A 15,465-nucleotide genomic window follows, 5' to 3' on the forward strand; every position below is an offset into this window, starting at 1 on the left:
TATCTAATTATACTACAGCAGAAATGTAAAAGGACATTTAATTGCACATGCACAAAGCATCCCTTTCCAGAAGTCCCAACAGCCACTGGGTAAAGAGAGCTCTTCTTTTAATTTGTTTAATGTTTTTTTTATTTCGAGACAGAAAGACACAGAGCATGAGCAGGGCAGGAGCAGACGAGAGGGAGACACAGAATCTGAAGCAGGCTCCAAGCTCTGAGCTGTCAGCACAGAGCCCGACGCAGGACTCGAACTCATGAACCATGAGATCATGACCCGAGCCGAAGTCAGACACTTAACCAACTGAGCCACCCAGGCACCCCAAGACAGCTCATTTTTAAAAAGCATATTTACCAACAGTATAATCATTACCTTCATCTTAAAATTTTACCTAACAGCCTTTGGTCTGCATTCCCACGGGTTACTATCTCAAAGGTTTTAATTTTGGAGGCAAACAGACTATCTCACCTTTTGAAATGTTTCAAGCTGAACATAAATTCATAGACTTTCAATAGCAGAACTTGTCTTTCACATCCAAGGAATTCATTCAGTGGCACAAGGAAGCACTCATGCGTTAAATCAAACACTACCAGGTGGATTTAACTTCCATTCGTTTAGATATAAAACTTGTCACTAGGTACACTGTATATTCGCCCACGCTCAGACTGAGTCAGAGAAAATAATTTCACTAAGAATCCCTTACCCCTTGTTCCTTAAGACCCCGCTGATCCCACTTACACTGTGGCCAATGTTCGCCCTGCCCCCACCCTCCCTACCCCACCCCCGCTGTTCAGTGAGATGGCAAACTACAGATAACTTATCAGAACACATTCTACCAAAGGGAAGAAGAGCCAAACTGACCATTAACTCTGCTCTTTGCTTCAACTTTTTGGCCTCCTTCATGTGAAAATCTGCTTGTTGTCTGAAAGAGAAGCAAAGATCAGGGGTGGGTCACAGGAACCTAGAAATTACTACCGGGGGCAAGAGGACTTAAGACTAAGAGGGAAGAAAGCAATGGGAGGAGACAGAGGGCAGAGGAGGGAGTCAGCAGAGAAGGGGCAGAGGAAAAGTGAAAAAAGCAGGAGCGGTGAGCATCCAGGGTCTTACCTGTCAAGCTTCACTGGAGGCTTCCCTGGTTTAGAATTACCATTTGGCAAAGAAGGCACTAGAAAAGGATTTGCAGTATCTCCAGAAGATCCCTTTAAAAAAATCATCATACAGATCACACTCCAACAGTTAAAACCATTGACCTAAAGGTACCACCCCTCTAAATTAGACCAAAATATAGTTCAAAAAAGATGAAATCAAGCACTGCACAGTTTAGCTTGGTTTAGCATTTTCCCGGCTAGATTCGACTGACACTGTAGGTTCTGATTATATTGAGGACTAAAAAGACAAGAATGTCCAGAAGAGATATTCAACAAAGCTAAACATAACATTTTCTCTTAGTCAATACACACACACACACACACACACACACACACACACACACAGGTTAGTGGGAAGAGAAGAACTTGTATTTGACTTGTATTTGAAAAGTGGCTAATTTTGTCCCATTATAACCAATAGTGAAAGTATTTGACATCAAACATCCAAACTGAGAACTAACCAGAGTAACCAATTTTTATTGCAAATCACCTGAGAGAAAATTAACACAAAAACTGTTTCTGATTTTTCAACCTCTGAGTCACTTTAAGATGAATAAACTGATATCTAAACTTACATGGAATATTAACCATCTTTTTACTCTCCCTCTAAGAAGTAGAACTTTAAACACAAATAACTCACTGCAATACCACCACTGGGAACTTCTCTTAATGGGAATTTAAAGATGTATCGATGGACTCCGTTCCCTATGTCCCAGCAACCCTTGCTTACTTTGTGCTCTGTACAGCTTCCAGATCCCTTCCCCTCCACTCTTCTGTGCTTCGGAGCAGAGGAGTCTTTGTGGCTGCCCTTGCTACTACTGGCACTTTGGGGAGGGTCCTGGTCCGCTTCCCGCTTTGGCCTCTTTTGTGCAGGCTTGGCTGGCTTCTGGGAGGATGAGGATGAGGACGAGGAGGACACAAGTTGGGGGGAAAGCATTTCCTTCTTTGAGGGCTCAGAGGAGGGCCTGGGTGTTCTGGAAAGAAACATCACTCAAAATTGAGTTAAGGAAGAACACAAACCACATAACTTAGTTGTTTAGTTGTAAGATAAATGGCTGCTGACACCAAAAATTAAGAAATCAGACCATGAAATCCATTTTTGTAGAAAGGCCAAATTACAGAGACTTTGGTGCCTTTGAAAGATCTAGAAAGGCCAAATTTCAGAGACTTTTGGTACCTTTGAAAGATCTAGTTCTATCTATGAACAATGGATTAAGTGGTGGAATTTGTCACTAAGCTTGCAGAGCCTGCCAGAGATCCTAACCTCCCCTAACCCATTTAGTCTTATTAGCTACTCCCCAACCTGTATTTTTCTCTGACAAGTGGGCAAGCCCAGCTGGTTACTTCGAGACACCCTCCCTCCCTGACTCCCTCTCAAATCTCTGCTGGCTCCCAGCCAGTGACACTATGCACTTTCTTTTGCCGAGTCCTGTTGGGAAGTGATTTCTTGACTTAACCAGAGAGTGAATAACAATTACTTTCTATATTCATACCTTCTTGGAACTACTCCCCTTCCCGTTGGCCCTCTCTCTCCAAAGCAAGAGACATAGTGAGCAGGCATGTGCATTCCTAGTAATTGCTTCAAGAAAGAGCGCTGAACCCAGGCTCTCAGAGTTCAAGTGCTGGTTCCATCTCTCAAGAATTCTGTGACTACAGACAAGTCATCTTCTCTCTCTGTGCCTTGGTTTCCAATTCTGAAGAGCAGGGTAATAGCAGCACCTTTCTAGTTTTTATTTAAAACGCTTTTAGAAAGAAGCTGTTTCCAGAAGTTCTGGAAATTTTCCATTGTTAAAATGCCTTTGATAAACCCAAGTTTGCTGCTCAGTGAATTGCTAATTCCTAAAAGGTCCTTTTCCATGGACGAAAGCAACATCAAACCAACCTATCTGCACATCTGAGCTGGACGTGTGTGTTAATCCACTCCTACTGCAAGAGAGAAATGTTTTTGCCCAGTCAAGACCCAGGAAGACTCGATCACCTTTCAAGGCTGTTGTTAATCTCTATACTCACTTTGTTTTAGAAGAATCTTTATGGGAAGATGAACATGATGGCTGTGCCTTGGTTTCTTTCTCCAGTCTGGCTTTCTTGCTATCATGGTCTTTCTCTGTGTCACCCTATGAGTGCAGCATAACAAAGTACACAGTTATAAACACAGTCATGCAGACAAAACAGAAAAGACTACACGGCAAAGTAACGACAGTAATTAGACTTTCGGCGACATCTATACCACACAGCAGACTTACAGGTACCTACACCACGTGTGTGTCGGCGGTGGGGGGGGGGGGGTGGTGGAGGGAAGCAGACAATCTAGATTTGATGAGGTTTGTACTGAGACAGATTTCTGCCTGAGGAAGGAGTATTCTTCCCACCTAGGAAAGGGAGGATGTCTAAGTAATAGCTGACAAGAGTGATGGTCTTCAACAAATTACTGAAGTTTTTTAAACATAAAAGAATCAATAAGACACGCATAGTCGCAGCAATAAAAGATGATTTTATGAATGAGGGTATCTCCCTTTCTTTCACAAGAACCATCCACTCGACGCCTATTAATTTTTTTCTTATAACTTTTAATTTTTTAATGTTTATTTTTGAGTGAGTGAGTGAGTGAGAGAGAGAGAGAGAGAGAGAGAGAACGCACACGCAAGCAGGGGAGGGGCAGAGAGAGGGTCCAAAGCTGGCTCTGCGCTGACAGCAGTGAGCCCAATGAGGGGCTCGAACTCACGAACCATGAGATCATGACCTGAGCTAAAGTCGGATGCTCAACCGACTGAGCCACCCAGATACCTCCCTTTTTTAAAGACTGTTTTTATATTTCTCTTTTTTAATATTTTTATTTATTTTTGAGACAGAGAGAGAGCATGAGCAGGGCAGAGAGAGAGGGAGACACAGAATCTGAAGCAGGCTCCAGGCTCTGAGCTGTCAGCACAGAGCCTGACACGGGGCTCGAACTCACAGACTGTGAGATCATGACCTGAGCCGAAGTCAGACGCTCAACCGACTAAGCCACCCAAGCGCCCCTATATTTCTCTACATAGATATGGGGACACATGTTTTTATTTTTCAAAAAATTTGAAAAAACTGAAGGATAAGTATAATTTGAGAGAAGAGTGATGAGCAAAACAGATATTTAATTCTACAGAGACGCACGTAATCGCAAAAACACGTTTATACCAACTAAAGTACAAGATAAACATGCAATCGCTAAGACAGCAAAGAATTCTTTATTTGTCATTTGTCAACATGCAGACCAAGTTCACACCAAGTCTAACACAGACCGAGTGACTTCGCAATGGCTTCCTTCCCACTGGTCTGGACTCACATGACCGCTCTGTGGGAAGAACGGTAAGCAGCAGTGAAGTGACAGGTGGGAGGTCCTTAATTCTGATGCACATTTAGAACCAAACTCCTCCCACTGTCAGTTCACCAAGAGAAATCTGGGACACGGCCAGTGAAACTAGGACAATCCCGAAAAAACCTAAGATCCTCTCTCAAAGCCTTAAAGGAAAAAAACATTCTTCATATTAACTGATTGTGGGAGGCCCTGGTTTTCACCACAGTCTCTCCTTCATTCCCTGAATTTCTCCAAGTAAAATGAATAAATTAAGAGGTGTAGGCTCAAGCTCTACCCCAACCCTAACAGCCTGGCCCTGCTCAAAAGATGGGGAAAGAGGAAAAACATACCCCTCCTCCTCCAGACATTCTGCAAACAAATGTGCCTAAGTGTGTACATGCGTTCAGCCCTTCCTATCTCCTTTGGAAAAACAGTTTTATTTCCTGTTCCAAAATTGACCATAGGGGCTTAGAAAAGGTAACAGGTTTTTAATCTCTTGGTGTATGTACAAGTGAGATTATTAAAAAGGGTAAATATGGATATAGACGAGAACTTAAATCCAAGGGAAAGCCTTTACCTTCCTGGAGGCTGATTCTGTGGGACCTGCACACTCTGGACAGCCCCCAGACAGCATCTAGAAAGAACCTGGACATGGGTAGTCCAAAGTGATTAAGTTCAAAGACAGTGCAAAAATGAGAAATGTAATTATTTTTATATTGACTAAACAATGAAGTTAGTGATGTTTTGGATATACTGGATTAAATAAAAATTTTTAAATTATTTTCACTGTGGGGGCACCTGGGTGGCTCTGTCAGTTAAGCATCTGAATCTTGGTTTCGGCTCAGGTCTTGATCTCACAGTTTGAGAGATTGAGTCCCATGTCAGGCCCTGTGCTAAAAACAAGGAGCTTGCGTGGGGTTCTCTTTCTCTCTGATCCCCTACCCCTGTGTGATACCTTTCTCAAAAACAGATATACAGGTTTTTTTGTTTAAATTATTTTCACTGGTTTTTTTTTTTGGTGCTACATACATTATGTACATATATATATGTGTGTGTGTGTGTGCATATATATATATTTTTTTTATTAGAGAGAAAGAGAGCAGGGAAGAGGGGCAGAAAGAGAGAGAGAGAGAGAGAGAGAGAGAGATGGAGAGAACCTTAAGCACACTCCATATTCAGCATGGAGCCTGATGTGGGGCTTGATCCCATGACCCTGGGATCATGACCTGAGCTAAAAATCGAGAGTTGGACACTCAAAGGACTGAGTCACCTGGGTGAGGCTTTTTATATTTTTAATGTGGCTACTAGAACATTTTAAATTACATATGTGGTTTACATTGTATTTCTAGTGGACAGTGCTGTGCTACAGTTTTCAAGAGCCAATCTGCAAACTGGGCTCTGAACTTCCAATTAGCTAATGCAAAGAAGGAATAATAAAATGTACAGGCTAAATAAGATAAAAAAAACAAACCAGCTGCTCAAAAATATAACTATTTATTACAGAATATTGGAGAAAAAGTATCTCGGGGGACCTAGTAAGGAGATAACGTGATGTAAATGAATAGCTACATCTAAAAGGCACAGCCGTTTCTCCTGTGACATTAAACACAGGCCAGCAGCAGAATTCAGGAGCACAATTCAGAAGAAATGAAAGGCACTGGCACATGCCAGGAGAAGCCTCCTGGGATTCTGCCCAGCACATGGATCCCCATTCAACAATTCATAATGGTAACACTTGAGAGATAGTCCATGTTGGCAGAGAAAAGAGAGTAAATTGGGAATGACTGCGTTAAAATAGAACCCTACTATCCTCCTTGTCAGTTAAGAACCTACTTATGCCTGGGGCATGGGGGTGGCTCAGTCAGTTAAGTGGCCAGCTCTTGATTTCAGCTCGGGTCATGATCTCACAGTTCGTGAGCTCAAGCCCCGCACTGGGCTCTGTGCTGACGGTGCAGAGCCTGCTTGGGGTTCTCTCTCTCCCTCTCAATCTCTCTCTCTCTGCCCCTACCCTACTTGTGCTTTAGCTCTCTTCCAAAAATAAATAAATAGTAAAAAAACAAATGAACCTACTTGTGCCCAAGAGTCTCTGCCACCAGTGGACCCAATGAATTCTCCTGAGTTTTAGATTAAAGGCTAGAAAGTTGGCAAGCAAACAGTGCAAGAAGATGGGAGATTTATCTTTGGAAAGTCAGAGAATTTGCTAAAATATACAGATATTAACTTGCACGTGGAGTAGTTAGTAATACATACTTTTTCCAGTGGAAGGTGTTTCCAGGCAATTAATGACATTTAGGGTAAATTCCCAAGGCAAAATTAGGCATAAACTGTCCACAAGGTTACTTCCTTAAAAACAAAACAAACAAACAAACAAACAAGCAAAACCCACCAAACCCCAGAGGTGGAATGTGAGTTAATTTTTGTTTATAGATCTTCATGCTGCTTAGGACTATAAAACCAAAGTGGCAGACCTTATACACCACACATGAAAATAAGATTCATAATGAGTCAATCCTCACAGACCGGACATAACCCTGGCTTGCGCCAATCAGCGACTCAAGAGAACAGCCAAAAAACCCCAAGAAGTTACCACACAATAACTTCGACACAAGCATTTAACAACTGTGTTGGCACTTACTGGAATAATATACTGATTATATTGATGTGTAGAACTTACAAGCTGATAATATTCTTTAAGCTGGTAGAAAGTAAGCCATTAAACCAAATAAAGCAACATTCCCCTTCTGGTGATTTTCCTCGCCTGAGTTCAAGCCTGTGGGCTTGAGGTTAGTATTTCTGTACACTATGCACTTGGAACCCTGTCATCCTCTGTCTGGAACAGTCACAGAGGCTTCCCCAGAGTAAGTATTTGTCCGGTGGCACAGAAAGCAAGTTTGGCAGCTGATGGCACAGCTGAAGCCCCTGGAAACAGGACTGCAAGACAAGTCTCGGGGTGGATTTAGGAAAGGGCCATTAAACAGGGAGCCAAGCAATACTGAGCGGCAGGAAATGCACACTTGAATTCCAAGACTGAAAAGGAGGCAAGGAGTTCTTAAGATTTTCCTGGGACACGAAGCCATTTGAAAATGAGACAAGGGGCACCTGGGTGGCTCAGTCGGTTGAGCGTCGACTTCAGTTCAGGTCATGATCTCACGGTTCGTGGGTTCGAGCCCTGCAATAGGCTCCGTGCTGACCGCTTGCTCAGAGCCTGGAGCCTGCTTCGGATTCTGTGTCTCCTCTCTCTGCCCCTCCCCCACTCACGCTTTGTCTCACTCTGTTTCTCAAAAATAAATAAATGTTAAAAAAAAAAAAAAAAAAGAGAGAAAAGGAAAAAAAAAAAAAAAAAGAAAAAGAAAATGAGACAAGAGCGATGCACTCCGTCTTCAAGAGGAAAAAGACGTCTCCTTTGCCCTTTGGCCTATTCACAGATCACCCCCCCTTACAAGGAACCCTTGTCTAAGGTCTGGGCTTCAGAAGTTCTCTTTTTCTAGAAGGATAAGCATCTCAAACAGGGCCTATATCTACAACAAAAGGAGGCTGCTGGCTGATGACTGGTTCCTAACTGACTTGTTTGCTTTTCTTAACCCGGTGGGTCAGGCGGCCAAGGATTATCTGCCAAATGGCGCTCCACCTACAGAGTCCAGTGGAAGGGCAAGCATGAAGACCATACAAGGAAGAGATGGGGACTGTGCTGGGCCAAGCTGGTTCCTGAAAAAGAACACCCCCAGGGCAGCCTCATGCCCACCCCAGCATCTGGCTCACCATCTATGTACCCAAAGGTGGCAGAAGGAACATGAAGACAGCTTTAGGCCATAAAATTTCTAACAGGTAGAAAGATGGTCTACCACAAGCTTTGCTACGGCAGGGAAAGATGAGGGGCATCTGAAAGGGAAACTGATGTAGAAGGGTGTGGGGGGAGCACTAGAGTGGCAGGAGCAGGGACAATGCGGGGACTGGGCCAGGGATGACACTCTGTCAGTGTCCATACACTGCCCTTGAGCTGTAACCTTGTGCCTCTCTCCAGTAATCCCCCCACCAGACACCTGTGTACAAAAAGAAACCCCCATCAGGTGTGAAAGATAAGAGCATTGCTGGACTGGAAGGGGTCAGCACATGTGAGCTCCAGACCCACTGGTTGCTAAGCAGCCAAGCGATGTTAGAGCCGTTCTGGATCTCATCTAGAAAAGGGGGCAGCTGAACAAGGAACCCACAGTGTCTCAGCACTCAAACTACCAGACTGTCCTCTCCCTCAGGAAAGCAAAGGAGCTTGGCAAGCACCTGGGGGTGGGAAGAGTGGAGAATCTTCTGGGCAATTCAGGGACTTTCTGGGATGTGCCTTTGCACAAAGTTCACTAAGACGATGACACAGTGGTCCAATCAGCACCGAGAACGAGGGCAGGGACTTCCGGAGAAGACAGCTTACATTCACTGGGATAAGTACGACAGACAAGGAAAATTAGCCCACCTTTGGCCCTTCTTTTTGGTGAGGAAATACACAGGCATTAAGAATGGTTTAAGACAGTCTTCACACCACACTCACATGGTCATGATGCAGAGTAACTAACAAGGCATGAAGGAATTAGATATCAGTGACTTGAGGAAACTTCTAGTTTCTTTATAGGGATGACTTTTCAAACCCTTGATGTTGAAGAAGAGTAACTGGGAATGTTGATCTCAATAGGTAGTTTAAGGAAAGACAGATCTTGGAGAGAACGAAGGGACTGAACCAACCATCCTCAAGCAATAAAAATGCACTACATCCCCTAACTTCCTTTACCCATTCTCCAAAACTGACATAAATGATAGCTCTGAAATTGTATTTCACGAAATGCCAAAGCTTCTTGGTCCGTAAAGCAGCTATTAAGAGAAAGGAAAAGACAGGCTTGAATGAATATACCTCCTTGTTCAGACATATGTCTACACCATGGTTAGGACCTGCTGGCATTTCATTTGAAAGATGATCTATACAATGATTGAAATTAAATGAGATACTGTCAACAAAAGTGCCTAGAATAAAACTTAACTCACGCATGGAGCTTTGTGCGTGTTAAGTATGTTGTTAAATGCTCTCAACTGCACTAGACTGGTTGTATTTCTTATATTGTGCTTCTTGACTTTCATTTTTCTTCCAAGTCTGAGCAACATAAGCTTGGTTTACAAATTATATAAATGAAAACATAAGTTGTGTTTTAAATTCTAGTTCTTTTTGTTTTTAATGTTTTATTTATTTTTGAGAGAGAGCGTGAGCAGGGCAGGAGCACAGAGAGGGGGACAGAGGATCCAAAGCGGGCTCTGCATTGACAGCACAGAGCCTGATGCAGGGCTTGAACTATGAACCGGGAGATGATGACCTGAGCTGAAGTCGGATGCTCAACCGACTGAGCCACCCAGGCGCGCCCCCTAAATCCTAAACTGTAATCAAGTTGATGAAATTCTGTAGTTTATGTAAGGAGCACTCGGTCAAGTCATGCGTGTTTCCCCTAATTTTCTCCACTTCTCCTCACAAACTGCTCCTTGCCCACTCTTTCAGGTGCCATATCTGACAGCTTCATCACAGCTACTGTCATCCACTGTAAGTCTTTAGGATTATCTTCTCACAATTTTAAGCCTACAGTGGCTTTAAGGATCCATTAACACTCTGAAAATAGTTGCTAAATTTTGCATCAGGAAAGGAACACACTGAATTTAAATGAAAAACTAAATTTCAGGGGCACCTCGCTGGCTCAGTCCAGTCGAGCATGTGACTCAATCTCAGGGTCATGAGTTCAAGCCCCATGTTGGACATGGAGCCTACCTAAAAAAAAGAAAAGAAAATACAAAAGAAAAGCTAAACTTCACTAATGTGAAGGATAAGGTACATTCTTCAAACTGCTCTCATTACTTCTGCAGACAGCTTTTTCTAGTGCTCCCACTTAAAATGAAGGCAATGAACAAATTTTCACCATCCAAATTTGTGGAAAAGCGCTCAGTCTTAAAACGAGAACAGTCCTGCCTGCCTTGGGGTCCAACCCCACATGCTGGAGGAGCAGCTACACTATGGGAAAGGCCACAGTCACGCTGCCCTGAACAAAGGGAGTCAATGGGGTCTCAACAGAAAAGGGGGAAGCCCGCCTGCAAAGGGAAGGATCTCAGGTTCCTATGACCAATATTCATACTACCTGGAACACAATAGGTATAAAAACAAAGGGTCATGATTCTCTGATCATGAAATAAGTATACAGCTGAATTATTTTTAAGTTTATTCATCTGAAAGCTTCTAACTAGTGACATCCATTAGGTAAGGAATTCCTCACTGCCTAGATCCATGATGTTGAAAAGTGGCACACGGGAGGTACTTCTCAATCCAAAGAACTAGCTTTGTACAATCTTGGCCCTGTGGTATGGCTCTGCTCCAGTGGTCCCCAGCTCCACTAGACATTAGGATTTAGGAAACACCAATGGAGAGAGGAAGGGAGGGGGGCACAAACCTTGCCATCAGCATTAAAGGCTCCCTGGTGACCATCACATTGGTTCAGACCCCGATCCTATCAGTACCACAGCAGAGAGGCAAACTGTTCCCAGGGGCAGTTCTCTCTGCCGCCTGCCGAACACCCAAGAAAGCATGCATCTGACTAAGGTGGGGGGGGAGGGGGGTCATTATTTCTCCATCCTCTAAACAAAGAGATCAATTAGCTGCCCTGGTGGAGCAAGGCCAAGGGCTGGGAATGGCTTTTAGAGTGCACAGCTCATATCCTCAACAGGGAGAGCTGAGTTTCCCTTTATGGAGCTGCAAGCGATGCTTCTAGTTTTGTGCTGGGGTATGGACGGGGCTAAGAACTGTCCAGGGGAGCCTCCATTTCTAACATCCACACTGGGTTAGTATTTTAGAAGCCAGTATTTCTCCCCACTCCAGCTACTGCAGAAGGGTCACTGGAGACTAGACGAGAACATGGTGGCTGGAGGTTAAGTGATTAAAAGATTTCCCAGGAGGAAGGGGAGGTGAAGGAGTATATTTCTGAACCTTTCTCATGGGTATGAGATGCAGGCACCTTTTTCCTACCCAGAACCATCACACTTTTATCCGTGAAGTTTTACACCTTCAACACATACGCATACCGTTTTAAGGGTTCTCTGACCTGGGACATGCCCCCTTCTAGCTGAAACAGCACCACCAATCGGCACTGGATCCCACCCCGCTTGACTTGCCGGCTGCGGTTATGGTGGTAATGCACACCCTCAGGTCTCATTCAACAAGCTTCTGGAGAAAACAGTCACCCTTCGCTATTTGATAAAGTCATGTTATATTTTTAACCTAGTGGAGTAACTGGTCGAATCACAGACAGGACAGCAGGCTTCATGATCTTTTTGTCCTTTGTTATTCTTAGCTCAATTTCCACAACTGAGTAAGAAGGTTTTGGTGGACTTGTGAGAGTGTTAAAACTTTTATCCCTTGTCAGCAGGAAAGAGCTGGCCCTTCTTGTGCCTTTCGTTCTGAATCTTGGGACAGATTAGGCTGGAATGCCACTGGGGAAAAAACCTGCTTATCTTTCACCATGAAGAGTATCAGGAGCTCAGTGATTCAGAATACAGGAAGGAAGGAGATTGTCCAAATGAATAGTATGTCCAAGTTAACTCAGGGTCTTAAGTAATGTGAGATTTTTTTTTTTTAACCTTCTTCACTGTGTTTATTCCTTAAAGTGAAGTTTCCAAAAATTATGATAAATGAAATGACAGATTTTTAATACCTCACAACATACCATTACCAGCCTGTATTACTCAACAAGATATCCCAACCATGTGTTTAATAGCTCTATAACCTTTTTTTATAATGTTCTGCTTATTAATAAAAGTCTTTAATAGAGGTCACAAATTCTAAATCTGGTAGTTTCAAATTAAGGAAATGTTAGGCAGCCGTGAGTTAAAATATAGATGTAATATTGGTGGTGTTAAAAAGAATATTACGGGAGTAAAATTTAGAGTATAGCAGTTCTTTCAGTTAATTCAGAATACTAATTAACATTTCAGTACATTAAAATTTTAATTTCTAGGACAAAACCTAATCATGGGCCAGGTGGTAAATACCAATGTTATCGGAAAAAATAAAAGTGTACCCCCAAAATGCTACATTATCCTAAAACAAGACATCCTTTAGGAGGACTGCCTCCCCTTTTCAGACTGTTGAAGGGACCTGGCATCTGGTAATGCCCGCTGGCAGAGGGAGAAGCATGCAGATCCTCAGGGAGAGGGTAATTCTGGTGTCGGAGCAAAGGCTACATCAGATCAAGGCAAAGATTCCCCGTCTCTTCTAGGACAACTCAGGGGTCAGAGCCAGCCCCAAGCCAACAGGAGGTACAATCCACACGGCTGGGGAAAGCCAGGCACCTACACTCACCTTTCTCTTTTTGGCCAACTTGCTTGAACTGTCTGCGCCTCTCTTCTCGGGATCAGGCTTCTTCCCTGTGGCGGGCTGCTTGTCCTCTGGTCTCTTCTGGCGGCCCCCCTTCCCAGGAAGCTGGGGTATCCGAGAAAGAAGGTCGAGGGTTATCTTCACCATCAAGATTGGCGGGGGAGCGGTGTCCCTGAGCGGGGAGAGCAGCTTGGGGTCTCTTGTGGGCCCCGGGAGCCTGTCCTTCCGGCGGTCTTCCTGGACAACCACGGCACGCCGGCAGCCGCTAGTCCTTCCACCGCCGCCCTGGGGCGGGCCCTGGCTCTGGGTCAAGGGGACCAGGGCAAAGTGCTCGGGGCTCCTGGCCCCCACATTGTCCTTCGTGGGCTCCGGGCCCGAGAGCGCCTTCGAGGGGGCCAGCGGCCCACTCCTGTGCTTCTTCCTCTCACTGGGGCTGGGGCTGGGGCCGGGCGCCACGGGCTTGGTCTCTCGGCCGTCTCCTGCGCGGGGCCTCCCTTTCGTCTTCACCTTGGGCTTGTCTTTGGAAGGCTGGTCTTTGGAGCCATAGGGAGGGGGTCCCGGCTCACTTTCCACCTGCAGGCTGGCCCGCGAGTCTGCCTGCGCAGGGGCCTTGACGGGCTTTTTGGGCTGTTTGTTTCCGACGGTCTGCCTCTGGGGAGCCTCCTGTTGGGCGGGGGATTTCTGACAGCTCCTCTTGCCGGCGTGCAGGCCTTCCGAGGGGCCCCGAGGGCCCTTGCCGGAGCTCTTGAGGGCAGGATCTTTGGATTCCGAGCGCTCGTGGCTGGCGGCACCACCACCACCACCACCACCACCGTCGCCCCCGCCCTTGCCCTTACTCTCTGGGTGCCGAGGCGGAGGCTCCGCGCTCCCCAGGGCGTCCGGCGCTGCTGCTGGCTGGCTCACTTTGGTCAGCCAGTTGTCCAGCTGCCATTTGTTTGTTGTAGGAGGCTCGGGCTAAAAACCAAGGAGTAGAGAAGAATGTGAGCTGACCAAGGATGATAAACCCTTCTGTGCTAGTCACCCAATTGTATAGGACTCTCCCAGGGAGACGTAATCATTCCCAACCTAAGAATTCGAGTCCTTTTTATCCCCTCTAGATACAGGTCAGAGCCTCTTAATAATTAACTCTTAAAACAATCTTCCCATCTTTTTGTGCTACAGGAATTTTGCCGTAGCAGATATCGACTAATAACAGACCATGAGATATTGACCGATGTAGACCACTGACAACTGGGGAGAAATCTTTGTAGCAAGGATTTTGTTCTAATAGTAATTCCAGTGTAATTTAGACAGAAATGACACATTTTGGCCCCTACACTATCCTATCAGAAAATAAAGGGAAAAATGAAGAATAAACAGAATCCTTTTATCAAGGATTTTCAGAAGGCTAATGAGTAAACTAATAATCTTAGTGATTACCTATAGGCTTTATCCTTTTTTTTTTTTTTTGACATACTTTTCAACTGAAAAGCACTTTCCACAAGACTTGGTTTCATTTCTTTACTTAAAAACATTAAACATTTACACATGACAAGGTTTGCAGTATGTCGTGGAATACGGCTTGATTTTCAAATTTTACACCTCGCTTGGGTAAAAGAATCAAGTGAAGGTGCATTAACCACTTGAATTTAGTCCCACTTGAAGTCTTTAAAATTCAAACATTACGTCTCTTGTTACAGGCAATCTTATCTGAAATAGGATCTGTTTTTCTAAGAAACACAGGGTGGCTCCAGAACACACAATTAAGAGCAGTGAGATGACACTGATTATACGTACATCTGATAGGACAAACAAACAGAAGTTCCTGGCTTCTCCTGGTATCTTAACTGTTTTTCAAATCTTTGTTGCTCACTGGCTATTGATGCATCCTAACACGTCTCTCCAAGTAGATTATTAACAGAATGACCCAAAGACGTTTCTGTCTCCAAGTTCCACTCTTATATTTGCAATACAGTGATGTACATGAGATACTTACTTAAAGCATTTCTACAGGCATGTTACAGCACCTATACATTTTACGCCATATGGAAACATTAGTGTCTAATAGAGTAGGCAATGATTATGCCTTTTAAAAGGGCAGCACATCACCGACATGCTACATGTTTTTTAAGATCCATTCTGATCTGTGGTTTGTATGAGTGACTAAACCATATATGCAATGTACCAGAGAGTTAACTGAAAGATATTCCACATAGGATTTAACTGGTTAGAGATTAGGGATAAGCAGATCACCCCAGTAGGTGGATGATATTTTACAGGAAAGACTGCTAACAACTTTCTGAAGTGGAATGTCCCAAATAATTCAATTCTATAAAAACACTACAAATTGATACGTCAAGACGTGGATATAATGTAAAGGATTTTTTACCAGAAAAAAAAGTTAGGTAATAAAATGATCAGGTAGGTAGTTTTGGGCTTGGTGTGATGAAAACAGAAGAGGAACTGTAAGGAACCAGGTAGGACCATAGTTCAGCCAGAAGGAGGGCTGCAGAACTGTTTTTTTTCTGCTTACCCCTCATTGCTGCTTAATATATCTCCTTCAATATCAACTCTACACCCAGGCTCTCATTTGAATTTCAGAGCAGAAGGGAAGGAAGAAGGAAACT

General features: G+C 44.1%; 1 protein-coding gene across 4 annotated transcripts in view; it reads right to left on the bottom strand.

Moving 5' to 3' along the window:
• The window catches only part of AFF1 (AF4/FMR2 family member 1), a 146,553-nt gene that overhangs the window by 23,225 nt on the left and 107,863 nt on the right, over positions 1-15,465 (bottom strand). For all 4 annotated transcript variants that reach the window (XR_006296149.1, XM_043572230.1, XM_043572228.1 and 1 more), the window contains exons 11-15: positions 12,845-13,813; positions 3,156-3,259; positions 1,876-2,119; positions 1,105-1,196; positions 859-919 (exon numbers count right to left, since the gene is read on the bottom strand). Coding sequence is in view for 3 of the 4 variants with exons in the window: in XM_043572230.1 (XP_043428165.1) it covers positions 859-919; positions 1,105-1,196; positions 1,876-2,119; positions 3,156-3,259; positions 12,845-13,813 (1,470 nt within the window). In the remaining variant the exon portion in view is untranslated. The remainder of the gene's footprint in view (positions 1-858; positions 920-1,104; positions 1,197-1,875; positions 2,120-3,155; positions 3,260-12,844; positions 13,814-15,465) is intronic.

The sequence above is a fragment of the Prionailurus bengalensis genome, chromosome B1 (assembly GCF_016509475.1).
Source record: "Prionailurus bengalensis isolate Pbe53 chromosome B1, Fcat_Pben_1.1_paternal_pri, whole genome shotgun sequence".
Taxonomy (NCBI): Eukaryota; Metazoa; Chordata; class Mammalia; order Carnivora; family Felidae; genus Prionailurus; species Prionailurus bengalensis.